We start from the raw sequence: 26457 nt of genomic DNA, 5'->3' as shown, positions 1-26457 counted from the left end.
CTCTCTACTTCGATCTCTCCTCTACATTAGAGCCGATGAAGACACTTCGCAAGCTCTTACGCTTGCAACGATGAAGGGGACGAGTTCGACTGAGACGGGCGAAGCGTCCACTTCGATACGTTTTAGTTTCGGATTCGAATCCGAATCCGATACGCTCCAAACGATACTCCTCCACAGGAAGAGGCATCACACATGTCGCACGTGACCAAAAAATATTATATATATATATATATATATAATGAGCAACCCGACGATTCCGGTGCAAGAATGGTGGCGGCGAATCTGAAGGCGGAGACGATCTCGCTGATGGACATGCGGGCGGCCATGCAGGCGAGATGAACGCTATCATCGAGTCCCTCTGCGGCCCTGGTGGCCCCGGGCTCTCCGGCAACCTTGTCGACTCCGAGGTGACGATGTCTCTCCCCAAATCCCAAGCCCGTTACCGATCGAGGAGGACACCAACGGGATCCCTTTCTTCTTCTATTTAGTGAATTCCCTTCCGTCCTTCTAATTTGATCTCTCCATCGCTTTCATGCTCTACGTCTTCGGATTGATCGATTTTCGGAGTATTTAGTGGAAACCCTTCGTTCCTTCTAAAATTGAGCTTCGATGTTGATATAGGGGTTTCCTAGGGCAGATATCGAGTTCCGGCTGTTCGATCGCAACGTCATCGGCTCTCTGGTACGCTGGTGATGTCTTCTATGCTTGTAATTTATAGGGATGCATGGTGGTCTGATACTATGTTAGTATTGCAATTACTACTCTCCTGGGTATTGTCAGCTGCTGTAGTAGAGATTTTTTGATGGAGTTATCTAGTGGACTAAGATTCAATTATATGTTTTGGTTGCAGCTGAATTTGAATTTAGAACATCACATGTTACTATCAGTTTGCACTTTGTTAGCATTAGTTCAATTTATAGTTGACTTGTTCAGTCTGATGGCACCCATCTTATATATTCTGTTAGTGGGATCTGTTACCTGGCCAAGTACTCTATCATTTGACACTTTCTGAACCACATGAGGGAGTACAAATATGATAAATTAGATGCTTAAGAGGCCTGATGTGGTTCTTTCTTTGTTATTGCTCTCTATTGGGATACATAAAAAAAGGAGTAGATGTAATCTTCTGCTAAATCATATTTTCTGTCCTGCAGTGCTGCGAAAGGATCACAAGGGAATCACAGAAAGTTGCTCGTTGGCGCCAAAGAGTTCAGGTATGAGGTTAAAATAAAACAGTGCTGTCTGCTTAGTCATGTACTTAAGGTTAGAGGAACAAGGAAGTTGGCATGGTTTACATTGATGCTGCATATCTGATAATGGTCATTCGTTTGGTAAATTACTTTGAAGCATAATCATGCTTAATATACACATGTTAGGTTGACGTTGCTTCTAGATATAATGCTTGTTTGGAACCTTTGTCTAAGTTGTTTAACTCTGTGCATGAAGTCCACAGCAACTACTTCATGTAGGTGCTTATTATGAACTCTGAAAACTTGCCAGCGGGAAAGAGAGACTTAATTTAGGACCATAAGCTCCCATATGATTTTTTTAGACTCTCACTTATCTGACATATCCGTTAATCCAGTTGTTGTCAAAGTATGTGACTAAAATAAGAAAGTACTGTAATTAGAGGTTCAAGTCTGAATCCTGTAACTAGAACTTTTGGCTTACTCGCAGATATGTCAGTTTCTCTGTCTGAAAATACATCTCAAGATTCTTCGACAATAGAGGAAGCGGTATTGAGCATACCTTTTGCTATTATTGATGAAATTGCTGATGACTCACCTGCTGCAGAAGATGGTCTGCTGCTCATCGATGAATTTGTGTAGTTTGGGAATGTTGAGAATGGTGATAACTTGCAATCAAGGCTCGTGGCCGAAGCGCAGTCCAATCAGGGCAATCCAATACCTTTAGTAATAGTCAGGCAGGGTGCATTGATGAATATAACCGTGGCACCTCGACCATGGCATGGTCCTGGAAGTTTGGGGTAGGTCTTTTTCCTTGATCTTTTTCACCTTTATGCTTGAATGTTTGAAATTATTTTCTGATCATTTTCTTGAGTTCTTGAAGGTCATCACAATGAGAAACTTTCAAGGTCAGCTTTCTATGTTTGTTAAACAGCACATTGCATGAGTCATTTGTCGTCCATGTTCTAGGAAAAATATCTATCTATTTAGCATCCATGACCATTGGCATCTCGTGACCGGTACACTTGCTTTCTATGTTTGTTTGACTACATATTATATGAGTCATAAGTCGTTCATGTCCCAGGCAAACAAATCTAGCTATTTAGCATCCGTGACATCAGTTGCATCTTGTGACCAGTACGCTTGATTTCAAAACACAACAGACCATTTTGAGAATGGAAATAGGGTTTCAAGATAACTTGTATGCATATCAAATTGAGTTGCTTGAGTGCACGTCTGTAATCCATTTTGTTCAAGTTTTTATGCCTGAATTGGATTTATTCCACCAAGCTGAAGGACCGTTTTGTTTTATCATTTGGGCTCAACTTCAGTTGTTAGATGGAAGGTTTAACACTCTTCAAATACATTATGTTGTAGGATGTTAGGCATAAAGTATATCAAGAAAGATTATGTCTTAGGTGTATGTACGACCTGTGATCATGGATTTAAGTACTTGTCACCGTTATTGTAGAGATCCTATGGCAAGTGTTCTTGCATGACTTCGTACATGGGCGGTCACGTGCTTGTTTTGATGTGACTGCAGAATTTACTTGTTCATGGTTATGTTAGTGTACTTAGCTATACAGAAGCCCCTCCATTGCGCTTACAAGGGTACTTTTCCCAATGCCATCGAATTATTTGAGGTACTAATGAGCTGTGCCCTTAGATATGTTGGCAGCAAGCAAGCAACATGTCTATTCAACAGAACCATGATTTTAGCAATCATGTCCGAGATTTTTAGATTTCACTTCACGAGAGTGGATCATTAAAGTTGTTGATCTTCAAACAGAATCTTTTAATAAAAGCATGCCATCAGTTCGCTTTGACTTTTTTTTTTTTCTTTTCCTTTTGCACTCTTCTCTTGCTAATTGAATGGCTTGGGGTCATGGCCCAAAATGCAGCTTACTACATGTGATAGTCCGATCAATTAACAGAACCTTAGTATTTAGAGCAAAAGGGCATGCAATTTGAAAGTTCATGCTTGAGTACATCCATCGTTCTTTTCTTTTGCATCTTGTTACAGTGTAGCAAAGCCTGCAGGTTTTGTATAGTTCGTGTAGATTGAGAAGATAATAATATAATCGATTCATACCAAACACACTCATTGTCCTCATTTTCTGCATCTGAGCATAGTGAATTGAAGTCTTTGGAATTTTGTATTACTTTCTGAAAATTGGGGTGGTACTTTTGCAGATGCCATTTTCGGATCCTGTGGTTGTCCTCTTGTGATGACGAGCTAGTTATATTCATCTGATACCAATGGCGCGCCTAACACTCGGGCCAGATGTTTGTTGGTATTTTTGTATTTTCCTTTTGGTATCGAAAACCTCTAATACCATCTTATAGAACTGCGCCGTCGATCAGTATTTCTTGTTGAATTATTTCTATTAGTTTTGAGAAGCTACCATGTTGCTAAATCTTGCTACTGTCATTTAAACACGAAAATGTAGGTATTCTGCCCTTCATTAGATACACTATGACATGATGGATCAATCCGATCGAATCTTATTGGATCTTAAGCTATGCCTTGAGGTTGTTATGCTTGTTTGATTGAAGCAAAAGATAAGAAAAGAGCTTGCTTCTGATCAAATTTGATTGAAGCTATACCGACTCGCGATCTGAATTGGATCGATGCACTTTTTATTCATAATAGTTGTCTGTGTCTTTGTAAAGAAAATTACTAAAAGAGCTTGCTGTTCTTCAGGAACAAATGGAGCTGTGAAAGGGATGCACGACAGAACAAATCAACCGCCGGAGGAGCCTCACCGGAGCAAGTATCTTTCGCTTGCATCCAAATCCAACAAAGCATGAGATGGAATCCACCGCACGCATCAATCAAGGCGACGGAGGAGGTATTCCACCTGAACCATCTTTGTCATAGGAATAACCCAGTCGCCGTAGAGTCTATAAACCACAATTGGATCGACCTTATAATTGGTGGCGTTGCTGCTGTCGTCCACCCTTTTCCCCAAGGTTACATCTTGCCCGAACACCTTGGCTTTCTCCTCCACCCTTCTCTTCACTGCATCTTCTTGGCTTTCAAAGGTCAGCAACTTCATCAAGGCATCCCTGTCCTGCACGAAGAACAGCAAGCGTCATATATTCTAGTGTATCGATCTACACAAACCTATAGACGACTAAATAGGTGGGACATTTTGACCTTAGCTCTAATTGCAGTGTTGTAATCTTGTGGGGCTTCTCTGTACTTCGCTTCTGCCACATACCTCCCGTAATGGATTCTTCTTGACAGAGCCTGACATAGCCAAATAGTACCCAAATTAGCTTCCTTTTCTCATTTCCTGTAAGCGCAGCAATTCACGTTCGTTCTTACCTGCAGGCACACGAGATCTGCAGCTGCTGTCGGTGCGTAGTTGCCATCGTCCCCTTGCGAAGTGATTTGTGGAAGCCATTCATCGAAGTACTTACGCCATATGGTGTTGCTGACATTGACAGATGCAGCAGCAGCATGCAATTCCTGCGGTGGGTGCGCGCACAATTAGAGTCACGGATGAGAACTGTGTGGACTGACACTTGCAGAGAGATGAGGAAGATTACTTACGTTTGGGAAGTCGTAAGGAGGCACTGATGGCAACGTCATATGCTTTGGGAAAAAGGGGATCTCCACAGGGTTTTGATATCTTCCAGCCTATAGAACATTGATTTGCAAGTCATTCACGTTGTAACGTAGCAAATATTTGGAATCAGAAACGAACAAAAGTTAAGATCAGTAAATATCGTGCTTTAAATGCACACATTAACTTCGACACTGACAGCAAATATCAATCCGAGCGAAACAGAGAAATAATATATAAAATTCAAACTCCTAATATTATGATAATTATTTTTAAATTGGTTATCGGTAGGAAAGGATTTGAGTGGATGGATGGAGATGAGTCTCCGCAGGAAGGAAGTCAACTCCTAAGAGAAAACTTAGAGGAGCAAAGCATGAGAAAGGAGATGAATGCAACAGTCAAACCTTGGCCTGCACTGCCTCCGTCTCTCTGACGAAGAGGTCGACGAGGGACAGGGCATGGAATTTGGTGGCCCGACCCAAGTAAGAAGGATCATAAGCAGGGGCGTTGCATGGATACTTGGCCCTCTCGATGAGGCTGAACACTATGCTATCCTCCTCTCTCGTCAAGAACTTCCTCACCGATTCGAGCGTGAGCGCCGTCGACTCTCCTCGGAGGCGTCTACCCCCACAGACAGAAGAGAGGAGGAGGAGGAGGAGGAGGACGAACCAGCACACGGAGAAGACAAGTCGAGATGCCATGGAGGAGTTAGAAGCAGAGAGAGAGAAAGAGAGGGTGCAAAGACCAAGCGTTCATATAAACGGTTCCCCCGGCCGGCCGAGAACAATGACTTCGCTTGGCCGAGTTCGTGAATGCTTCGGCTTTGACTTTTGGTAAAGTCAACGAAATTTGTCAAAGTTTGTGGTCGAATCTATAAAGAGGGCGAGATGACCAATATATTACTTTTCATATTTGTACATCTAAGTTTCGATTGACTTTTATATACATTTATCGAGGACATAAATAATTGATTTCATGGAGAAGTTCACGTACTCTATGATTATTTGGGGTTTCGAGTCGAGCAACAGTTGAGTACTATTCTCTCATCCCTCCATTCATCTGTTGTTGGTTGCTGAACTTTGACTCGCCATAGGCTGTTTGGGTAACTTGAATTAATTGGAAAGAATAATTTTCTTTAAATGAGTGACGTGCATAAGATTTGAACATAAAACCTTCCACTCCGATGCAATCCTAAATTTCTTTTGATTTATTGAGTTATATTTTTCTTAGCAAAAATGGATATACTGTTTAGGATTATTTTCGAAAATAATATAGCCTTCCTTATGCAAGTTATTACCCTCTATAATAAACTCAATAATTGGTAATCGTTTTAGAGATCTTCTCTTTCACCTCATATCTCAATCGATCAATCACCAACAATCGGTTAGACGTGAAAGCGAATTGGTCCCATGCAATTAGTTTAAATTTGTTGGTGGAATTGCTAATCATCTACATCGTTTATTTTTTTGTTGCTAGTAAGTCAACATTTTCCAGTATGTTCATACGATAATATTTCAATGTGGTAATAGTATCCATAAAAAAAAAGTCAACCATAGTTAGTCAACGCCTCAGTAGCACAAAATATATCAAAAAAGTATTGCTTACACATGTAGAAATAATCTTGTGGTGAGGATAAAGTCAAAACACCTTTGATGGCACGTATCCGTGAAACAGATTTCCTCTTGCTATCTTAATAGCCCGAATCACAACTCTCGACCGACTTATGCTGATCTCCACCTTTCTCTGATGGCTTAAAGTTGACTTCTATCTCTTCACTTCTAGAGGGGCAGCAACGGACTCCACACGAGAGGCTGAGGAATTTATATGGCTGTCAAATTGGATTTGGTCGTCGATAGTGCCGCATGCGACAAAGGAAGGAAAAGTCAGCGCCTTGAGGTCAATGCGAAGATGGCAGCTCAAAAGCAGTTGAGACTTTTACCTCAAAAAAAGACTGTTTGGCTATCAAGACAGTCAAAGCAGGAGGAGGATTCCAACCGCAGCCGAGCTTGAAATGAAGACATGGCAAAGCTTTCATCACACCATGGTAGCTCTGACTATGGAACAATGAGGCCGGTGACTCCCTCCTCGTCCTCCCTTTCCTACACACACTCGTTGGCGAAGCACCATTAATGGCAGCCTGTGAACATTACAGACCACGACGACATTTCTCTCTCCTTCCCTCTTGTGATCGTGGAAACATTAATTCTTGCAGTTGCTATCAAGTGCATCAAGTCTGGTATTCTGCAACCAAAGCAGAAAGCACAAGTAGATTTCAATAAGATTCATCATCATCTACAGAACATCTTCGCTTCGATATTATAGGTATCACCACTCGAATTCGGAATCATGGTGAGTTGTAACTCATATACTTCCTAAACCCTAATCTAGGTTGGACATGCATGGGACTCGGACAGTAGTAGAGGCATACCATGTTTATGATGCCTCTGCACTCCCCACAAGCCATGGAGATCAGGACCACTGTTTTCTTAGTCTCTTGCTCTGTTTTGTGTAGCTGCTCTGCTTTGTTTCCCATCTTTTCTTGAGGGATTGTTGACATGTAGAAAGATCACCAAGACATGGCACAGTGACCGGTCGCATCTGCAAACAAAGCAGACATGTTGGAAACTAGAATCGCATGGCCGAAAATATTTAATGTGGTGCCACAACATTGCTGTCACAGGTTTGGTTCCACTTCAGGATCCATCTGCTCCATGCATTACTAACAGATCAATGAAGAGTTCTTCTATCTGATTGACAATTCTTGATGAAGAAAGGGGCAGCAATAACTAAAGAAAGGGGTCTTTACCAGATGAAAGCTTCTCAACTTGATGGCTTCTGCTTCAGCTTTCCAATCCAAGCTTAATGATTCACAAGAAGAAACGTTGTCGAAGGATGCTCCTGGAGATGGCTCTCTTCTGCTATGAAACTCTTGCTACCGTCAAAATGACAGCATCACAATCAATTAATTCTAAAAATTTAGGGAACAAAATATAAGCACCGATGCCCACAGATGTGAAGACTCAATTGAAACTTTGAATCAGGTTAAAGATCCAAAACTCTGGCTAAGATGTTACCTGATACCTTTGGCAAATGTGTAATTTTTGCAACAGTAGATGCTACACAGCAACAATTTTGTTGTATCATCACGGAGCTTGGCGCCACAACAAGAATTAAATCAGCAATCAAATCCTGGAGTTTGCCAATTTGGAATCATGAAAGGAAAGAAAGATGTTTGCAGCTATAAAGAAGAGCGAACGATGCACCATTTATGTATATAATCAGGGAAAAAAAATCCTTGCTTGATGCTGAGTTACTACAATCCTTAAACATAATAAATCACTTTATGTCTATCTCATATCAAGATGATCACCAAATATGAACCACATCATAAAACTCACACCTTGAACATGGTACAATTACAATCTATTCTTATATTAGAAAAGCTCACACAAATCCACTGTTTCATTAGATTTATGAATTGATAAGACAAAAGCATCAAGATGCCAATGGCAGTGCAAAACCCTAAAGCACCACACAACAGACCTTAAGAAAATAACTTGAAATTGAAGACATCCCTCATCCACAAAGGGACTTCGGGTAAAAGATATGGTCAAGTTATGAATTTGTCCATATCAAGTATTTTTTAGCATTCAAAAGCATACAATCATTCAGTACTCACGAATTTTCTCCAATCATGTAAGCTTTAGATGCATTTCCAGATTATTTCCTAGATAAATAGAAGCATACCAAAGACTACTATATTCAGGTAATCGTATAAATCATGGGAATGAACTCATCTGCCTATAACAATAAGATTGTAACCTTTAACCCTACCAAAACCCACATTCTGCATTGTGTCTTCCTTTTTTAACTTAGATCTCCTTTTCTACTCTCATGTCTCATGGGGGGCCTTTCTGCTCTCATCTTCTATGAGATATCGCAATAGTTTGAAATATATATTAGAAAGATAGACAACAAGAACAAAAGCTTGGTTGACGGTCCGGACATGGAGAAACAAATCAAGAAGGGATTTAATAATTAAATTTCAGATATAGTATTTGCTTCGTAGATTTCAGACGAGAAGAACAAAAGCTTTCAGAAAGTTCCAATAAATCCATCTATATCTTGTATTTCAATTTCTAAGCCACATTAAATGACAGTGTTGCACTCGAAATAGCACATAGACCTTCTGTATCAAAAGAATCAATGATGGACTTGATAAAAGAAGGTCAACAAAGTAAATGCCATTTAAGAGCTAAGAAGTCAGCACATTAACGAACATTTAATGTATACTAATAAGTCAATTCAACAAATGCCAACCCAGATAACATTTGCTTACAGTCTCTTCCAATCAAACACCATTCATGGTAATACATTATCACTTAAAATGTGATGATATCTGTCTTGCAAAGTCACTTAGACTGTGTGGTCTTTGAAGGAGACAGCTTACTGTTCAAGGAGAAATGTGTGTAGTAATGTAAGGAATCCAAGTCCGGTTGTAGGAGTCTTGTGCACACATTATGTAGTATTTGAATGGAAGAAGTAAATTCTTTCTTAAAAAACTTGTTCTATGTGTCATCAAAATTCTGAATCCCTGTTAGCCTTAAATCTAACTTTAAGAAACATCTTTGTTATAAAAGTGTCCTTCCAGGTTATTGAACTATAGTAATCCTGGATCAAGAAAGCAATGGTGCTGAATTAGTCAGACTTAACTGATTTTGAAGCAAATTGTGCAAAATATAGATAAGATAATATGTTCAAGAATTAACAATAGCAACAATATTTATCCAGTAAAACTGGTAGTGCTTCTATCTGCTTAGAGAAAAGATAAAAGAAAATTTAAAGAACTTGGGTAGGAAAGCCAGCATGGAATATTTTCTCAAAAATGTAAGAACATAAAGACAGGAACATATCTGTAGTCTGACAAAGGTGTTTAGAATCATGAAAAATGCAGGTAATTATATTCCTGGCCTCTACTAGGGTTCAGGAAAACAAGCAACACTAAGATGCACTTCATTTCTATCCATCATAGACAACTTAATTAAGGGAAGAGCTGTATAACCTCCTGAATCGATACCAAACTTAAACAAGCATTTACGCAATAGGAAGCAACTCAAAAAAGGACCATAAATATGTAAAGTAAATAAGTGTAAGTATAATAAAATAGTAAATGATTCTGAAGGACATCGACATTATAGCATCTTTCCAAATACAAAACACATCAAATAGCTGTAGAAGAACAAGGACTGGAATGACACAAATGAATTGGGTCAAATGATTATGAGCTAAATGGTAGGACATTGTCTTTTCCACTATAATGAAAAGATTTATAACCACCGAAATTCCCCCTGACAATTCCTTGTCATAGTCCATCAGGCAATCAATATGCTTCCCCTTCACGTTCAATGATTCAGTACTTGCTTTTTCTTCATCAATCATTCAACCAATATTTAGCTTTCTTTGAGCTTTTGTATTGTTGTTTTCTTCTTGTCCCCAAAAATGCTGTGGTTAAAGAGTCCATTTGGCAGAAGTTTCATGGTAAAAAGGGTGAAAAGGGTCAGTCATGCCTCATAAACTCATAAGTATAATTATAATAAAAAAATTACCACAGATCAATCAAATCTTATGTTAGCAAACGTGACAATCTCGTTAAACAGGAGACATTTTAATTTCATCCCGTGGAAAACAAACACAGATTTTCCAATGAATTAACAATATCTGATCTTAAGTTCTATGTGGGTTCCTAAAAATTCAGTTCTGTCAACAAGATTTTCTTGGCATTGTAAAGGGCATAGATCAAAGAAAAGACCTAAATTTATGAACTTTCTCTTCCTAAATTCCATTCCTATAGCTATAGCCATTCACATCGTCACATCAGAAGACAGGAATTTAGGTAATCTAATATGCATCAAGTTGGATATAATATAAAAGCACAATTTCACTCCCTAACCGAGAAAGAAACCATAAGAAGCTCCATTGTTGCCCGATGTGATAAAGCTTTCCTGTGACCAAAGGAATAAAGCCCTCCGTCGCATAACCAAAAGCAGACGAGACTCTTTCCTCAACTAGTAATGAGGTAGAACGTCGACCACGAAACGAAGTCCGACGACTTACCGAAGCCTTATGGAGCATCCACAGATTCATCCGACTTCCAACAGGAAAACCAACTCAATGATTGCTTGATGCATGCGTGCAGCAACCCTTAAGTGCATGCAATAAGTAAGAGGAATAGGGTCGGAATCAGCAACAGAAAGCAGGCAAGCCGAGACATTTCGAGCAATAAAGAAAAAGATATTAATACGAGAAGCAAGAGGACACCACCTCGAGATTATCGTAACCAATGGAACTGGCCTTCGAGTTCCAAAGATCAGTTCATCATCCATCTGCAAAGACAAGAAAAGCAAGGGAAGGAAAGAAGCATTAGTAGGAGAGTGAGGCGAGGCAAGGCGAGGAAGGCAGACAAGAAGAAGAGGACGACGACGACCGGTCAACAGCGATTTCCATAAATCCGAGTAAGCGGCAGAAGATAAAGACGGAAAGCAGAAGATAAAGAGAGGGAGGAGACGTCTGAATCTGCACCCATCCGAGCTCGCTCCCCGATGCAAATCGCCTTCAACGCAGAAGCCACGCTTCCACTCTCAGATCCACCAAGATGAGATTTTTCTTTCTCACCGTCTTCCTCTTCCTTGATTTCTTGCTTCCGTAGCTGTATCAGGAAAAATAGAAACCTCCAGAAATGGAAAGAAGTACACGACCACCATCATAACCGGATACGACACTCCTACTCTCTACCTCGGTAACCCGCCCATGACGAGACTGCTCAGAGACGAGCTGCCGACATAGAAAAAGAGCCTGCGCGCATGTCCAGCAAAACGCACCCTCACCTTTTTCCCGTCGCCACTCTTTTTACCACTTCCACACCAAGACACCACGATCGCCATCGGATGAAGAAACGGATCCGGAGATATCGGGATGACAGAGAGAGAGGTGAGCACGCAACAGCGATGGCACCCCGCCGATGCGATCGCCGCCGTGTGCTCACTCTCTTCTGTCAACCCCCCCAACCGCCCCGGACGAGACTCCACAACCCCCTTCCAATCGACCACAAACTCAAACCAAGACGAATAAGAAGAAGAAGAATAAGAAGATCCACCACCAAATAGAAGATGGAAGAAGAGGAACGCGCCCGTCCCCTTCTCTCTCTCTCTGCGGAACTCTTCCATTAGGGTTTCCGGCTACTCTCTCTCGCCGCCTCGCTTCATTTGTAGCGATCAAGACGTGATCGTCTTAAATGCCGCTGCTGATTCCTAATTATTTGTTGCGTATACAATTCGTCCTTGCGTCGTACACGCCCGCGCACAGAGAGAGAGAGAGAGAGAGAGAGAGAGAGATCAGGATCACGCAGGAGAGGGAAATGTTCTTAGGGATTCCGGACTCTGTCGACTGCCGATTGGGCCGGGTGGGCACAGCGTACTTCCCAAGCCCTCACCGTGCACGTGCCCGAACGGCTCCCCGCACGCGACCCTGAAATCCACCGTCCGTTTCCACGACCGCACGAATCGTGGCGCGATCACGCCCGCTCCGGAAGCCACGCCACGTGACGGCACCAATCATGGCCGCCCGACCAGGGGACGAGGCAAACGAGGAAAGTGGGCCCGAGCGAGACGTGAGATGTCGTCGCCATCGCGTTTGGCTCGGGAAACGTGGCGGAATGCAGGTCGTACGATCCTGTGGTGGGCGCGGGAGCCCGGTCGAGGCCGCATCGGTTTAATTAATTGGTCCGGTCTGGGTCGGTTGCAAACCGGTTTTCCCGAGGTAATGTCACCTCGATTGAACGTACTAACCAATTGCGTTGGGACACGTGTCAAGGACAGTACATGAGATCATCTCCCCACCAATTATCCTGTAGTACTTTGTTTAAATAAAAAATAAAATTATATATATATATATATATATATATATATATATATATATATATATATATTCCTTTTAATTTTGAGAGGATTCACGTAATATGTATCCCATAATTAATCTTTTTTAATTACTAATATTTTCCTTGGAGTCAAAGCACAGCATTTTTTTTCTCAAATATGGTTAAAAACAAAACATATCAGGAATAAATGTGTCATTTCTCTATAAATATTAATTAGGAATTACATGAAGAAATTGGGCAGAACATAGGATTTCCAAGCCACCTTGAAGTACAGAGTTACTTGTATCATATTACAAATCCTTGTACTATATTTAATGGAAAAAGGCATTGCATGACATGTCCACTTCATGTCTGCATCCCCTTAATCCAATTGGACCAAATTATTGGAAGTCCAAAGTTCCCTGCACCACACCTGCTAACATGCATACAACATGTTAAGAACAGTGGTTACCTGCATCTTTCAATGTTGTCTGATGAATACAATATTGATGGTGAGAGAGAGAGAGAGAGAGAGGAAAACATGTGGTCTATGTGTTTATTGATGACATGAACACATAACTAACAAAGTGTTGTTTAGCTCCCACTGCAGCCTTTTCTCTTTCCAATATCAACAAAGTAATTTACTCAAATGTGAGGTTTAATTAAGCTAATTCTTTGGTAAACCTGGTGGCATAAGGTGGTTCATGTGAAAAATGCATTCTATGTTTCCTAATCTCCCATAACAAAAACTATTATTATGGCTAAATAGATCTTTGTTGCAGAGAAGATATAGGAAAAGTGTAATATTCTCTATTCTGATTCCATAAGGATACTAATTTGCTTTCACCATTTCCCTTTCAATGTTGCTTTAAACACTAAGTCTTTCTGTCATACAATCTTTATCTACTTAATACACAGTAATGACTTGATAAGCTCAAACTGGGAGATGATGCAATATATCTGTGCAATGCTCATTTTGATACATAACATTTTGTAATTGCAAATTTCACAAAAGTTAAACCTTTCCACATCATAGTTTTGGCTATTATGACAATGCACTAAAAGTTGGATGCTAACACTTACTTTGCATGGTTTACAAGTGCATGGATTTGATGTTGGTAGAAGAATGAACTGTTAGTCTTATTAGATTGTTACATGCACAAAGAGTTTGAGTTCATGAGAATATGGAGGAAGTGTTCAAAGGTGAAAACCCTAATGATCTGCAAGGATTGAATATATGTAAGGAAGTAAAACTTTATGTGCATCTTTTTTTCAGAGAATGTGCAAATACAAGATCTAAGGAATTCATATATAGATCAACACTAGACTCAAAACACACTCAAATTTAGAAACTGGTATGTGAATGATTGACCAAAAATTATCTCTAACTGGTATCAAGCTCAATTTGTAATAATCTTGATCCTTATGAGATGATCTATGTTAGATTTGTGTTAGCTACGTGCTTAATATCACTAATGTTTCTTTGATCGGCCTTAACTATCATCTTGAAGTCACGTCTGATTTATCATTACTTGAAATGAAAAGAAAACACTAAATGTTTGTGCGAATGAAATATAAAACACTGGAAACATATCCATTAGACCAAAGTTTTTGCGATTGTCGAAACCGCACAAAATTGTAAACAGTAATAAAACTCTTATTACTGTGAAGAATCTTTGGTTGGACAAATATTTTATGCAGAGATCACTGCACTAAAGAAAAAGATTAAAAGGGATCATTAGTAACCATTGGATGGATCTCATTCTTTAATCTTTGATGCAGTGCTTGTCCGAATCGAAATCTTGATAGCTGAGATCAAAGAAAATGCTTGATTACTAGTTGAGAGCTATTGATGATCTTTGATCTGAAGGAATTCTGCATATATAATAATCTATCAACATCAGTAAGGGAAGCATGATATGGACCTCTCCCTCAAGACACAAAAGAGTAGCAAACTGTAAACGGTGACGGTGATCAATCATGGCTGCCCAATCTGGATTGGCATCTTCCCTGCCAGAAGCAGAAGACTAAGAAGAAGAGAGAGATTTCGCCGAATACTGCATTCCTAAACGTTCATTAACCTACTTCAGTCTACTCAACAGCTGAGGAAGAAGAGAGCATATGAACTCTTTCCTTGAGAAAACTCCATTTACTGTTCATTTACCTCAATGGTACAGTAGTTTCAGCAAAGCCTCTCAGAGAAGGTCTCTTTCTCCAGATCACAATCAGAGAGGTAATCATGTCTTCGTTCATCCATCCATATTAGTGCTTCATCCACTTGATGCACAAGTTGACCATCCTATGAATTCAAAGACAATGAGTGATGCCTGCATCCTTGTCTTCGCATGCCATTGTCACCCTCCACCGAGCTGGAGGCATGCATATCGCAGACTTGCCCTAAACCCAAGGCTCTCATGGAAATCCAGCATGCATGCATCTCCTCTTGACTGGATTGCATGACACTTTCGTGGGGTTCTGAAACCATTTGCAGTTGGATACAGCAGAAGAAATTATGTGTGTCTGCAACTTTTCTCAGCCAAATCAATGAACACATAGGTCCAACATTTGTGATCAATATGGCAAGATATATATCTTCCTTTTCATTAATGTGACCCTCCCATCACTTGGGAATATGTGAAGGTTGTGTACAGTGAAAGCACCATTGAGACCGAGCCAATGAATAGACATCAAAATCCCTTAGGGAAGGGGAAGGCATCCCTTTCCTTACCTTCATTATGTAAAGAGCATTATTCTGTGCACTAAATCTCCTCATGTGCACTGCATTTTTCTCTGAGTGAAATGCATGTTTATATATATAACCCTCTCTCTCTCTCTCTCTCTCTCTCTCTCTCTATCTATCTACTTTTTAGGTTTTAAATCTCCTTCAGCTTCAGACCCTTCTGAGTTATCATTGATCCAATATATATTTATATATATTAGGGTATATGAGGATGTTTATGCTTTAATTTAGATAAAACAAGCTAAATCATCATCAGAATGCATCATCAAGTGGCTATTTGGATCAGTTGAAGTCAAAGAATCTTGGAATTGCTGTTTCACCACCACTAGTATCTATGCATACACACTTGTAATCCAGAAGGCAATCTCTATGTGTGATGGAGCAAAACATGTTTGGAAGCATATGTTGAAATTTGGGGCTTCTCTTACTAAAAATTAAGGCCTGTTTCAAACATTATTACTAGCCCTAATCGGCGTGCTTAATGAAGATTAAGTTCATTGGATAGTGATTTAAATCAAACTCAATGGTGCATTTCTCTTCACCAAAAGGAAAGAGAAAATAAGTTGACATATTTTACTTTATAGGTGATATTGAGCTAAGAACAAAGGGAAATTAAACGAAATTGATGAAAGCAATCGACTTTTATTGGATGATCTACATCAATCAATTAGTGGATGACCAATGGCCCAATTAATTGTGCATTGTATGCCTAGTGTGCAATAATTCTTTGTGATGGAGGATGAATGAATGTGACATGGAAGAGTTTGGAGGCTAAAACTCTTGATAAAGACATGACACTCATGAATAAAGACTGAGAATAGAAGAAAACTCAGCCTAGTTGATGAGGACCAAAGGATGAGTGAGACTACACTGAGAATTAGGTAGCATTGGAGGACTGTCAAAGTCAAGAAATAGCTTATGGATGGATAACACATTTGGAATTTTGTAGGGTAGAAGTATGAGCTAAAAATGGTCAAAATAGGAAGATAATATAATTGAAATACATATAATCCACTGAGAAAAGAAAATTATTGAACCCTTGCTTGCTTCTGCTATGTGGAAGGCTTCCTTCCTTCTCTTTCTGGTGTCTCAACCTTTGTGTTCAAGAACTCAGAGAACATGGATGCTCCTGTCAAGGAAAAGGAAATATGCATGCTTGCAGCTTGGCCAACTTATCTGGGTTCCGTTCACTGATCACTGGACATCTGGGATTGTGGTGGCCATGCAGAATGAGCGTCTCCTTGTCTGTATCTCATGTCTGATGCCTAGATATTAATGTATGGTGATGTTCTTGGCTGTGGCTGCATTCTTCCTTGTCACTTCAACAATGGTATAACTTGATCCTTCAGATTTCTCGAAGGAGGTTGTGCTTGCTATGTGAGGGAGAGAGATAGAGAGAGAGAGAGAGAGAGATTCGTTGGTGTTGATATGGATAGCATTATTATCACTCATGAAAGCGATACAGCGAAGGAAAACTATATTTTAGAACGTGGAGTCAATCTCTGATCGATAAACTATGAGTTTGTGGCGGTGTGGATGAATGTTAGGTTCTCTGAGAGAGTGATTGCAGGTAACAGATGGATGGAGTCAAATAGGATACGTGTGGATCGTGTTGGAAGACATTTCTCCTTCTACCTGGCAATCATGGAGAACACTGGGACAGATGCTGCTTCTATTGTGGTCTATAATGATACACCCACCGCCATCTCGTAAGCGATGCATTAAGGTAAACAAAGACAACCATCTTGTCCTACTCTACTCCGAGATGATTCCTTCTCTGCTCAAACGCACCGAACGAGAGAGGAGCAACCGATGAGCTCGGCTCTACTCGTCCTTCGAACCAGGTGTGCTGACCAGGTTCCTGCGTTCCCCGGTCTCCGCCCACTGGAAGTGTGCTGACCTTCTTGTGTCCTGTTACTGTTTGATTCGGGTAGTCTGACGATAGAAGCGTGGAAGAATGAGGAAGATGATGCAAAGAATCCATCTTTCTTCACGGGTACGTATTCTGGATAAAGAGAAGACGGAGGACGAGCAACAGCTGCAGAAGGCCCACAAATCCCATGATTCTCGCGGTGTGGTGATTCCAAGTTCCTGCTTCGAGCGTTGACGGAGGAGAAGAGAGGAGAGTAGCGGTAAAGGTCGCGCCTTTCCTGGGATGGTTGAGTCAAATTCTCCCCTTTAACTGAGAGAAGAGATCAGAAGAGTCGGAGCTACTGTTCGATGGCGAGATCAAGTTCGTTCTTTTGATCGGGAACAGAGGAAGAAGAGAGAAGGGAATGGGGATGGAGGCGGAAGAAGCCGATAGGGAGGTGCGGAAGATGGTGCTCGGGAAGTACGAGATGGGGCGCGTCCTGGGGAAGGGGACCTTCTCCAAGGTGTACTACGGCCGCGAGCTCAGCTCCGGTGAGAGCGTCGCCATCAAGGTGATCGACAAGGAGAAGATCCGCCGTGAGGCCGGCTTGATGGAGCAGATCCAGCGGGAGATTGCGGTGATGCGCCTCGTTCGCCACCCTAATGTGGTGGAGCTCCGGGAGGTGATGGCCACCAGGTCCCGCATCTTCTTCGTCATGGAGTTCGTCCGCGGCGGCGAGCTATTCGCCCGCGTCTCCCGCGGCCGCTTGCCCGAGGGCCAGGCCCGCCGCTACTTCCACCAGCTCATCTCCGCCGTCGACTTCTGCCACAGCCGTGGCGTCTCGCACCGGGACCTCAAGCCCGAGAACCTCCTCCTCGACGAGCACGGCGACGTCAAGGTCTCCGACTTCGGCCTCTCCGCGCTCCCGGAGCAGCTCCGCCACGACGGCCTGCTGCACACTCAGTGCGGCACCCCGGCCTACGTGGCCCCGGAGGTCCTGCGCTGCCGCGGGTACGACGGCGCCAAGGCCGACATCTGGTCCTGCGGCGTCATCCTCTTCGTCCTCCTAGCGGGATTCCTCCCGTTCCAGGACGAGAGCTTGACGCGGATGTACGGCAAGGTGTTCAAGGCTGAGTACGAGGTACCTCCATGGTTCTCCGGCGAGGCCCGCCGCCTTGTCTCCCGCCTCCTCGTCGTCGACCCGGGGAAGCGCATCTCTATCCCGGCCATAGTGCAGCTCCCTTGGTTCAAAAAGGGCTCTTGCCGCCCACCGCCCATCCACATCCCTCCGCCGCCACGACACTCGGAGGACGAGGACACAAAACCAGCGACGCCGAGGTTCTACAACGCGTTCGAGCTCATCTCCTCCATGGCCACGGGGTTCGACCTCTCGACCCTGTTCGAGAGCCGGCGCAAGGCGGGAACGGTATTCACGTCACGGTCGCCGGCGGCGGCGATCGTGGAGGGGCTGGAGAGGGTGGGGCGGGCCCTCGGGTTCGAGGTGGAGCGAACCAAGTCGTACAAGGTGACGATGGAGGGGAAGACGGAGGGGAGGATGGGGCGGCTAGCGGTGACGGCGGAGGTGTTCGAGGTGGCCGCCGGGGTGGCGGTGGTGGAGTTCTCCAAGTCTTCCGGCGATACCTTGGAGTACACCAAGTTCTGCGAGGAGGACGTCCGCCCGGGGTTGAAGAACATAGTTTGGACATGGCAGGGCGACGACCCAACCTCCGCCAGCAGCGGGTGACCGGCTTAAAGGTACCTCGAGATGACCCGATCCCAGACAGCTACCAGCGGCGACGAGGATTAGTGGGTAATAATTCTTAATAATGACCATGTAAAGACATGTAAATAGATGATATTATGCCTATGTTTGTGATTGAAGGGGAGGGGGGGATAAATTCTGGAACACAAGTATTCCTCCAAGAAGTTACACACCATGCAGTTGGACTATCTCAAATCACAACTGGATGAGCACTTCTTGTTAACGTAACCTGCTCATATGATTAGTCTTCTGCAGGCAGATGAGCAACAAAACAATAAAAAAAGTTATGTACCAAAGAGGATGTAAGGCAATGAGGAATGGCTAAAGAGAGTCAACACACGGCAGTTATTTATGGCCTAGGATTTGTTCACGAGTGTCCAACAAGTGACTCTGACTTGCTCCTGGGCAACTTAAAGCCCAGAAGGAACTACAGGGAATTTCAACTTTGGTTATTGAATGGATCAAGTTGCAAAAGGTGGCTTTGTAAAGGCACCTCATGACCATCAGGCCGGAAAACAATATGGACTGGACAGGGCATGATAAGGAGTGAAATATTCATACAAAAGGCTTATCATAATCCTGACCCTCTGGAAGAAAAGCAGCAACTTGAGCTTTTCTTTACTTTCTCTTTTCAGAACCAAAAGACAGGCGTTCAAAGCTTCGGAGAAGAGGTTCATTACGGCTGCCTCTGGCTGCTGCTGCTGATCTGGAGATGGATGATGACCTGGAATCTATGATGGGCTGCTGAACTCTTTGGGCACTGGCAGGGCGACGGCTGCTAGAAAATAACCTGCTTGTTCTGCTATGCTGAGTCTCACTACGCTCAACAGATGAACTTGGCCTGCTGCTTGAGAAAATAGCCCTCTTGGATGTGCTCCCACTGCGAGACGATGGACGGACTTTCTCCGACTCAAGCTAAAATTAAAGGCAAAATGGGACTGTTATAGCACTGACAGGAAATAAGGACATATAATAAAAGGAGAACTATTCTGAATCTTCTTAAAGCGGCAGGTTTACTACATGTGCAAGCATGCAGTCCTCACACCCAACCCAACTAACCATCCACAAACTAAGACTTGCGTGTGTTCACATAGATAGATAGATAGATAGAGAGAGAGAGAGAGAGAGAGACTTACCACTTCCTTGGATGATATATGTGCATCATCCGGTATTTTGTGCTTGGAGTGTTCACCATGATGACCAGAACCAGAGGCATTCCTTCTAGCAAATGCTTCGACCGCACCTGAGATTCTATCACGAACCTCTTGCCCAACTGATAGAAAAACCACATGAATCAGCTGGCCAATTCATATATTATGCTTCCATTAGTCCTACAAGGAAAGAAAACAAACCAGAAGTTCTTTCTGCCCTTTCCATCGATGGACCAATAGCTCCACTTGTTCTTCCATTTGGCTGGTGCAAGGAACCGGAATTAATACACAAACAAAACGACAGATCATAGTGATGTATAACTCTTAAACACGTACCCGTGTTCGAGGATTAGTACCAATATGAGGATGCTTCAGAATGGTCCAGTCGAAAATATAATCAAACTGATGCCCTACACAACATTGGGAGATGTATGTAAAGCTTGAAGGGCACCCCATGACTTAAATTAGCTACTTCTAGTATAAATATTCAACTAAGAAATGACAAATAAAAAAAGGAAGCCATCAAAACATAATATTTGGACTAACCTTCTCGAATATATAGGTCACGGAAAAGCCGTTTCAGGTAAGAATAATCTGGCTTGTCCTCAAATCGCAAGGAACGACAATAGTGAAAGTAAGATACAAATTCTGATGGATATGATCTGCAAAGTACCTGATTCACAACAAAGATTGCACAAAGTTTACTTTCACTTTTCTCATTATCCAGTAAGATGCAGTGGCAATAGTTCATCCATCAAGTCATTTGAAAGAATATTCACAATTACCTCCACTGAAGTAAGCATCTTTTTTTCACTAATTTTATCATACTTCTGCTTTTTATTGCCAGCTTTAAGCCCTTGCCAGGGAAGGCTATAGTCAATCAAATTAACCAGAAATTAGGAGTAGGAAAAGTAAAGGGAATCACAGCATGCTAAGTGACTATTCAATGAAGAAAGAGAAGAATCAGTCTTGACCTTCCTCTTAGGAAATACATAAGCATATAACCAAGAGATTCCAAATCATCTCTCCGGCTTTGCTCTGCACACAATCATGATAACTTCAGTAAGAGCAACCACAAGCTGAATAATATAAAATTGTTACCAATGTCAACTGTCAGGCTGATAGATACGTACCAACCCCAAGATGTGTATTAACACTAGCATACCGTGCTGTCCCGGTCAGGTTCTTGTTCTCCCTGTAAATGAACAAAATATATATCACATCCAAGTAGAACTGATCAAGAACTCAAAAAGATCATTTATGCTAATAAAGACATGGAATGGAGAAATTACCAAAATGTTTTATCAATACAACATGCACAAGAAACATAAAATTTGGCGTGTATTTGTAAAAGATATCACAATACATTCTACAGCAATTAGAACCAACATTAGAATTCTAAAAATTTACTTTCAGTCATAAATCGACTTGCTTGCACAAAGAACTTGAACACATCTACATGTTGCCTTGAAACAAAACATGGTATCTCTGACAATAATAGTCAAAGTTCTTAAGGATGTGATGAGCACACCCATTCTCTAACACCTATAAAGGAACCCCATTATTTCTCTCAAAAGTAAATTCCACACACATCCCAGAACCAGCTGATCCATGACATGCTCTGATTAGAGTAATCAAGTCACAACGTATTCATACTAAAAGTTATTATTTCATTTTTGCCCACAAGATTAGCACAGACAATCATAGCCTTTATTTTAATTTTGGTGGACGTGAATGTTAGAAGCAAAAGTAGCAGAACTCATCGCTTTTAACAAAGACAAGGTTGTTAGTCACAAAAAGGCAAAGATGAAAACAATTTTCAAGCCTATCCTGGATGATATTAGTGATCAATCGTACAATTACTCCTAAGCATCCTTATGTTAGACAAGCAGATATGAAAAGTGTAGTTGAGTAAAATGTTTCATTCTGTGGAGATAGGAGAAAATCTTAGGATTAGCATGTCAAAAGCAAGAAACAGTTACCTGTATGGAATGTGCTTATGAGTCTGAAGATCCCTATATTTCTTTGCAAGGCCATAATCAATGATGTAAACCTGACATTAAAAGCAAATGTCAAATAAGAAACAAGAAAAAGAGAATGCCAGAAGTGGAATAATGAAATTTTTGTTTAGAATAAAACTCTAGGCAATCCAAGGAAAATTTTGTTCTGAATTTTTTGTTTCTAAGAGCATTAATGAAGACATGCCAGAAGCAATACCACACTAGAAGTCATTAGAATATAAAGTTGCTGCAGCATAACTTCATAATAAAAACAGCTACTCAAAATAGTAACCCCATCAATCTTCACAAAACTAAGAGATTATAATGAAGAAAAAGTATAAAGAGAGATTATGACGTATGACAATAATTCCATAGTAGTCAGAACATGCTTAGCAAGCAAAGTGGTAAGTAATACAGAAATTCTGGATTCGATATGGTGACTGGGGTTTGTAGCAGCCCAATCCTCCGATTCTCCAGGTAATTTATAGTCCAGGCTTCAGCTCAGAGATGTGGGCCTTTGGAACCATATGGACTTGGATGACAAGTTTTCAACAGGTAAAGAATCAGCACAAAGCCACCAGTGCAACAAGCAGTAGTTGAGTTGAGGTGATGATCCTGCCATGACCCCATGCCAAGCTCCAATATCTGACCACTGTTAAGCTCTCCATGTTTTTCAGATAATGTCTCCCTAAAATCTAAGAGTTTCCTCCGACACTTTTCCACCACCACCTTGTGATGCACAACTCTACCTTAATAGCCATGATAGAATCCTTAAACCTAGCAATTAAGTGATCCCTGACACAGTTTTTGCAATGCACCAGTGAATCAGAAGGGTCATTACCAACCAATTTACAAACAAAGACATGGAGCATAGGCCAATGTCTAACCTTGTCCAATCAGCCAATGGAGAGGAAGGACTTTGATCTAGAAAAGTTTATATCACCAACCAGACTAATCTGGCCATCAGGCCCACATCTCACCAATTTCCACCACTTTCTGGTTACAAATAGTTTTCCAGCCTGTTTTAAAAGGTCCTTGTATGATGATCTCAATGGGTTCTAGTCTTGTGACTGATCATAGCCATTTGGCTTAGTTTTGAAGACACAGATCCAAGCAGGTCCTAGTTTGATCCAAGAGCCAATGCTGATTCAATGAAACATAGGGAAGATCGATGTTGGAGAATACCATGTCAGCTTTTTGCCAAATCCATCAGTCTCTTGCTAGCCCCAGCAACTACAACTTCCTCATAGCTGTACCATCCTTGGTTATAAACCTATGAAACTTCCTCTCACTAGTGCCTTGGCCCACGAGACAGGGTCAAGTCAACTGTGAAACCATGCAATTTCTCAGTGTGTGCTAACGCCTGTGAAACATTGCCATCAACGGTGTAACTAATGCATCAATATTAGTTCAACACTTTCTGAACAAAGAGCACACATCCAAGGTCCAAACATAGCTGGTTACTATGGAAATCTAACCATTATTTTCATGTGAACTATCGGGTGCAATGAGATATATAAATCCAGAGTGAACTTCTATAATGTATCTACAAGTTGTCTTTCTCTAGTTCTACAAAAGGAACATACTTTCTGATTCTGCAGTAATTTCTTCATAAGATTTATCTCAGGCATAAAAAGGCCAATAAAGGGTGACTTTTAACGGCCGAACCATTTAATCTAAGCATCAAAGGCTTAATCTATTATATGAACAATAAGCATTACCACACTGCAAAAACAGAAACAGTGCCTAAAAGAATAGAATATTATAGTCCGAATTTGAAGTCCAGACAAAAAATTAATCATAAATGATACAGCTTTACTAGCACTAAGGTATAATCCTATCTGCCTGAAGTGAAAGAATCAGAAAGAAAACATAACATGACTACCCACCTGATTTGCTTTACGACCAAGGCCCATAAGAAAGTTATCTGGCTTTATATCACGGTGAAGAAAACCCCTTGAGTGCATATATTCCACTCGATTAATCTAGAAAAACCAACAAGGACAAGTATTATGGGAATTCTTCTAGAAAGCAGGATACTAAAGTCTCACTTTAAAAATATTACACTTTATATTTGTAAATGTTAAAGTTCCAATAGAAAGAAGCAAAAAAATGATATGCAAACCATTTGATCAGCAAGCGTTAACACTGTCTTCAGTGAGAACTTCCGGCTACAGTAGTTGAACAAATCTTCAAGACTAGGCCCAAGAAGATCGATGACCATGACATTGTATTCTCCTTCCACACCAAACCATTTTAGGTGTGGAATTCCAGCTTTGTTAAAAAGGCAAAACCAAAATCATCACCAACGTTGCCAACCAAACAAAAGTAATCATTACTGCTGATTAACTTACTTCCTCCTTGAAGAAGCATATACAATTTTGACTCATAATGAAGTTGAGGATGCTTGGCTTTCACCGACTCCTGATATATCAGAGTTCAAGTAGTAAATTCTATGAAGTTTTCTGTTGCAGCACAACACAACTCATGCCACAAAGACCAAAATAAGACACAAGACAAGAAAAAATATCATTATATTCATAATCAAATAATGAAAAAGTAAACAAGAAACTTGTTGATACTACAATGATGACAACAAACGAAGATGATGAAAACAACAACGACAACGATGCTGTAGAGAGCAAATAAAAAACTTGTTGATGAACTATAGAAAACAACTATCAGGAAATATTTTACAAAACAAATTCATAAGCATAATTGAAGTTTTCATGTTTAACAAAGATGCAACTTTAGGAAGGAACACCTCAATAAGCACAATAATGGAATACCAAATCACATGCTAAATTATATGTAATACATATCAAAGGAAATACAAGCATCGGTTGCACGGCATTGCTCCATCATAAGGATCAAGGATCGGTTGCACTTATAATTGGGTTCCCTTAGATGTCCTTCCACCCACTTACATAGGCTAACAGTTGTACATGCAAACAGATCTAGAGTTCCATTTCAACAATTATGGCTGCAAACCTATTGAAGCTCAGATAATCAACGTTTCATTATAAAGCTTTTGAGAAAAGTTTTGATTTTAGATTCAGTTTTCAACATTATTAAGTACATACCAACTTTATTGCGACTTCCTCTCCACTTTGTATGTTGACACCTGAACCAAATTCGCCAGTGGAAAAAACCTTAGCATCAAATCAACTGTAATAGAAGCAAATAAAAGCATACAAGTTCACATCGGACACTACCCAAAGCAGCTAAAAAGACAAAAGAATACAACAGACCTAGATGGAGCTCGCCAAAAGATCCGCATCCAATCTTTTTGCCGAGCTTAAATTTTCCACCAATAACGTGCTCCATGGAAGATTCCGACAAAAAATTCACCGCCACAAGAATCAAGCGATACTAAAGTCCTCTATATCTCGAGGCTCATCCAAAAAAGACACTTGTTTTCAGCGATCCGCTAGATATCTACAACCACAGCCAAAAGGAAACCCTAAAATTGACTCTATCAGCGCCCAACCTTCCCAGCTTTTCCAGATCCTGGACACCTACATTCCAAGAAACCGGAACCCGAAAGCACCGGGCAACCGAATCCCCCTCCGACCAAAAGAATCCACCCAAAAAAGCTCTACCGCTCCCTTCCGAAGGCCACGTCGAAGCAAGAGGCGTCCGTCTCAATCTCCGCCACCAGAAACGACCCCACGCCCTAGAAGATCAAGATCTCCACCGAGACGACAGATCCAAACCCTAGTCCGTTCTCGAAGCGACGATCCGCTCCTGCCGCACGCGCATCATCGGATCAACGAAACCTTCGATTACGAGAGGCGACGGAAATAGATAGAAGGGAATCGACGATCGGGGGATCGATAAAAATTTCCCCCACGATACCCGCAAACTTTGTCGCGATCCAAATAACAGAAGGGGGAGACGATGCGGAATTGGGGAGACGATGATGTGATGATATGAAGTTGGCGAAAGTGTGGCTTTATTGGGATCTTTTGCATATACACCCTCTCGATGTTTGCCAATTACATATTCACTCGTATAATATAATATTATATATATATATATATATATATAATAAAAATACAAGTAAAGAACTATGGATGTGACAATAAAAGAAAGCAGATGAGCGACAAATTTCAAGTGATTTAGTTGCATTGATGGAAGAACAGACTGCTACAGTTTTTTAATTGAATGGATGTGACAATGAACCCTTCGAAGCTGGATTGCTTGTGATTCTGCATTGGCTGATTCAATTCAGAATGATAGCAGCATACAATAACAAAGAACCATCCGCCACCAATTTTT

At 41.3% G+C, this 26457-nt stretch overlaps 5 protein-coding genes across 29 annotated transcripts; 2 read left to right on the top strand and 3 right to left on the bottom strand.

Annotated features, from left to right (window-relative positions):
• Nucleotides 1-246: 246 nt before the first annotated feature.
• On the top strand, nt 247-4951 carry LOC135593032 (uncharacterized). The gene is made up of 7 exons (XM_065082832.1): nt 247-407; nt 622-681; nt 1166-1214; nt 1678-1736; nt 1830-1987; nt 3381-4039; nt 4525-4951. Exons 1-6 carry the CDS (start codon nt 336-338, stop codon nt 3439-3441), a joined length of 459 nt encoding a protein of 152 aa, XP_064938904.1. The 5' UTR covers nt 247-335; the 3' UTR covers nt 3442-4039; nt 4525-4951.
• LOC135593030 (chorismate mutase 2-like) lies at nt 3891-5506 on the bottom strand. The gene is made up of 5 exons (XM_065082831.1): nt 5164-5506; nt 4747-4833; nt 4519-4662; nt 4348-4440; nt 3891-4261 (listed from the first exon to the last, which is right to left on the bottom strand). The coding sequence occupies exons 1-5, from the start codon at nt 5458-5460 to the stop codon at nt 4019-4021; spliced, it is 864 nt and encodes a 287-aa protein (XP_064938903.1). The 5' UTR covers nt 5461-5506; the 3' UTR covers nt 3891-4018.
• Nucleotides 5507-6294: 788 nt separating this feature from the next.
• Nucleotides 6295-12583, bottom strand: LOC135593028 (uncharacterized). 25 transcript variants are annotated; one of them, XM_065082830.1, is made up of 8 exons: nt 11081-12532; nt 10874-10960; nt 10710-10761; nt 7841-7948; nt 7566-7691; nt 7188-7357; nt 6699-7000; nt 6295-6587 (listed from the first exon to the last, which is right to left on the bottom strand). In XM_065082830.1, exons 3-6 carry the CDS (start codon nt 10734-10736, stop codon nt 7229-7231), a joined length of 390 nt encoding a protein of 129 aa, XP_064938902.1. In that variant the 5' UTR covers nt 10737-10761; nt 10874-10960; nt 11081-12532; the 3' UTR covers nt 6295-6587; nt 6699-7000; nt 7188-7228. The 25 variants fall into 25 exon arrangements, 4 of the variants coding, with proteins under 4 accessions (XP_064938902.1, XP_064938900.1, XP_064938901.1 ...); XM_065082828.1 differs by lacking the exon at nt 10710-10761 and having other exon boundaries at nt 11081-11142; nt 11244-12528; XM_065082829.1 differs by lacking the exon at nt 10710-10761 and having other exon boundaries at nt 11081-11142; nt 11339-12528.
• Nucleotides 12584-16952: 4369 nt separating this feature from the next.
• Nucleotides 16953-19213, top strand: LOC103997848 (CBL-interacting protein kinase 16-like). Its single transcript, XM_065082826.1, has 2 exons — nt 16953-17255; nt 17346-19213. Exon 2 carries the CDS (start codon nt 17688-17690, stop codon nt 19005-19007), a length of 1320 nt encoding a protein of 439 aa, XP_064938898.1. The 5' UTR covers nt 16953-17255; nt 17346-17687; the 3' UTR covers nt 19008-19213.
• Nucleotides 19214-19343: 130 nt separating this feature from the next.
• Nucleotides 19344-26111, bottom strand: LOC103997847 (casein kinase 1). The gene is made up of 14 exons (XM_009419174.3): nt 25428-26111; nt 25260-25300; nt 24531-24600; nt 24302-24450; nt 24066-24161; nt 22159-22229; nt 21310-21371; nt 21151-21214; nt 20962-21046; nt 20723-20849; nt 20513-20586; nt 20378-20438; nt 20162-20298; nt 19344-19940 (listed from the first exon to the last, which is right to left on the bottom strand). Exons 1-14 carry the CDS (start codon nt 25501-25503, stop codon nt 19644-19646), a joined length of 1410 nt encoding a protein of 469 aa, XP_009417449.1. The 5' UTR covers nt 25504-26111; the 3' UTR covers nt 19344-19643.
• Between the last annotated feature and the right edge of the window lie 346 nt (nt 26112-26457).

The sequence above is a fragment of the Musa acuminata genome, chromosome BXJ1-9 (assembly GCF_036884655.1).
Source record: "Musa acuminata AAA Group cultivar baxijiao chromosome BXJ1-9, Cavendish_Baxijiao_AAA, whole genome shotgun sequence".
NCBI lineage: Eukaryota > Viridiplantae > Streptophyta > Magnoliopsida > Zingiberales > Musaceae > Musa > Musa acuminata.
The sequence above is the reverse complement of the archived record's forward strand: the minus strand, read 5'-3'. Positions and strand labels throughout refer to the sequence as shown.

Excerpts from the sequence above, each read along its gene's own strand:
- LOC135593028 (XM_065082828.1), bottom strand. The coding sequence starts at position 10,903 with ATGAATCTGTGGATGCTCCATAAGGCTTCG. Across the intron at positions 7,692-7,840 it reads AAATTACACATTTGCCAAAG|CAAGAGTTTCATAGCAGAAG; the intron begins GTATCAGGTAAC and ends TTTTGACGGTAG. Across the intron at positions 7,358-7,565 it reads AGTTGAGAAGCTTTCATCTG|ATGCGACCGGTCACTGTGCC; the intron begins GTAAAGACCCCT and ends CTTTGTTTGCAG.
- LOC103997848 (XM_065082826.1), top strand. The coding sequence starts at position 17,688 with ATGGGGATGGAGGCGGAAGAAGCCGATAGGGAGGTGCGGAAGATGGTG.
- LOC135593030 (XM_065082831.1), bottom strand. The coding sequence starts at position 5,460 with ATGGCATCTCGACTTGTCTTCTCCGTGTGCTGGTTCGTCCTCCTCCTC. Across the intron at positions 4,663-4,746 it reads CTCCTTACGACTTCCCAAAC|GAATTGCATGCTGCTGCTGC; the intron begins GTAAGTAATCTT and ends CACCCACCGCAG. Across the intron at positions 4,262-4,347 it reads ACACTGCAATTAGAGCTAAG|GACAGGGATGCCTTGATGAA; the intron begins GTCAAAATGTCC and ends TTCTTCGTGCAG.
- LOC135593032 (XM_065082832.1), top strand. The coding sequence starts at position 336 with ATGAACGCTATCATCGAGTCCCTCTGCGGCCCTGGTGGCCCCGGGCTC. Across the intron at positions 682-1,165 it reads GCAACGTCATCGGCTCTCTG|GATCACAAGGGAATCACAGA; the intron begins GTACGCTGGTGA and ends GTGCTGCGAAAG. Across the intron at positions 1,215-1,677 it reads GTTGGCGCCAAAGAGTTCAG|ATATGTCAGTTTCTCTGTCT; the intron begins GTATGAGGTTAA and ends GCTTACTCGCAG.
- LOC103997847 (XM_009419174.3), bottom strand. The coding sequence starts at position 25,503 with ATGGAGCACGTTATTGGTGGAAAATTTAAGCTCGGCAAAAAGATTGGA. Across the intron at positions 24,451-24,530 it reads TATGCTTCTTCAAGGAGGAA|CTGGAATTCCACACCTAAAA; the intron begins GTAAGTTAATCA and ends TTTTTAACAAAG. Across the intron at positions 21,372-22,158 it reads CATAAGCACATTCCATACAG|GGAGAACAAGAACCTGACCG; the intron begins GTAACTGTTTCT and ends GTTCATTTACAG.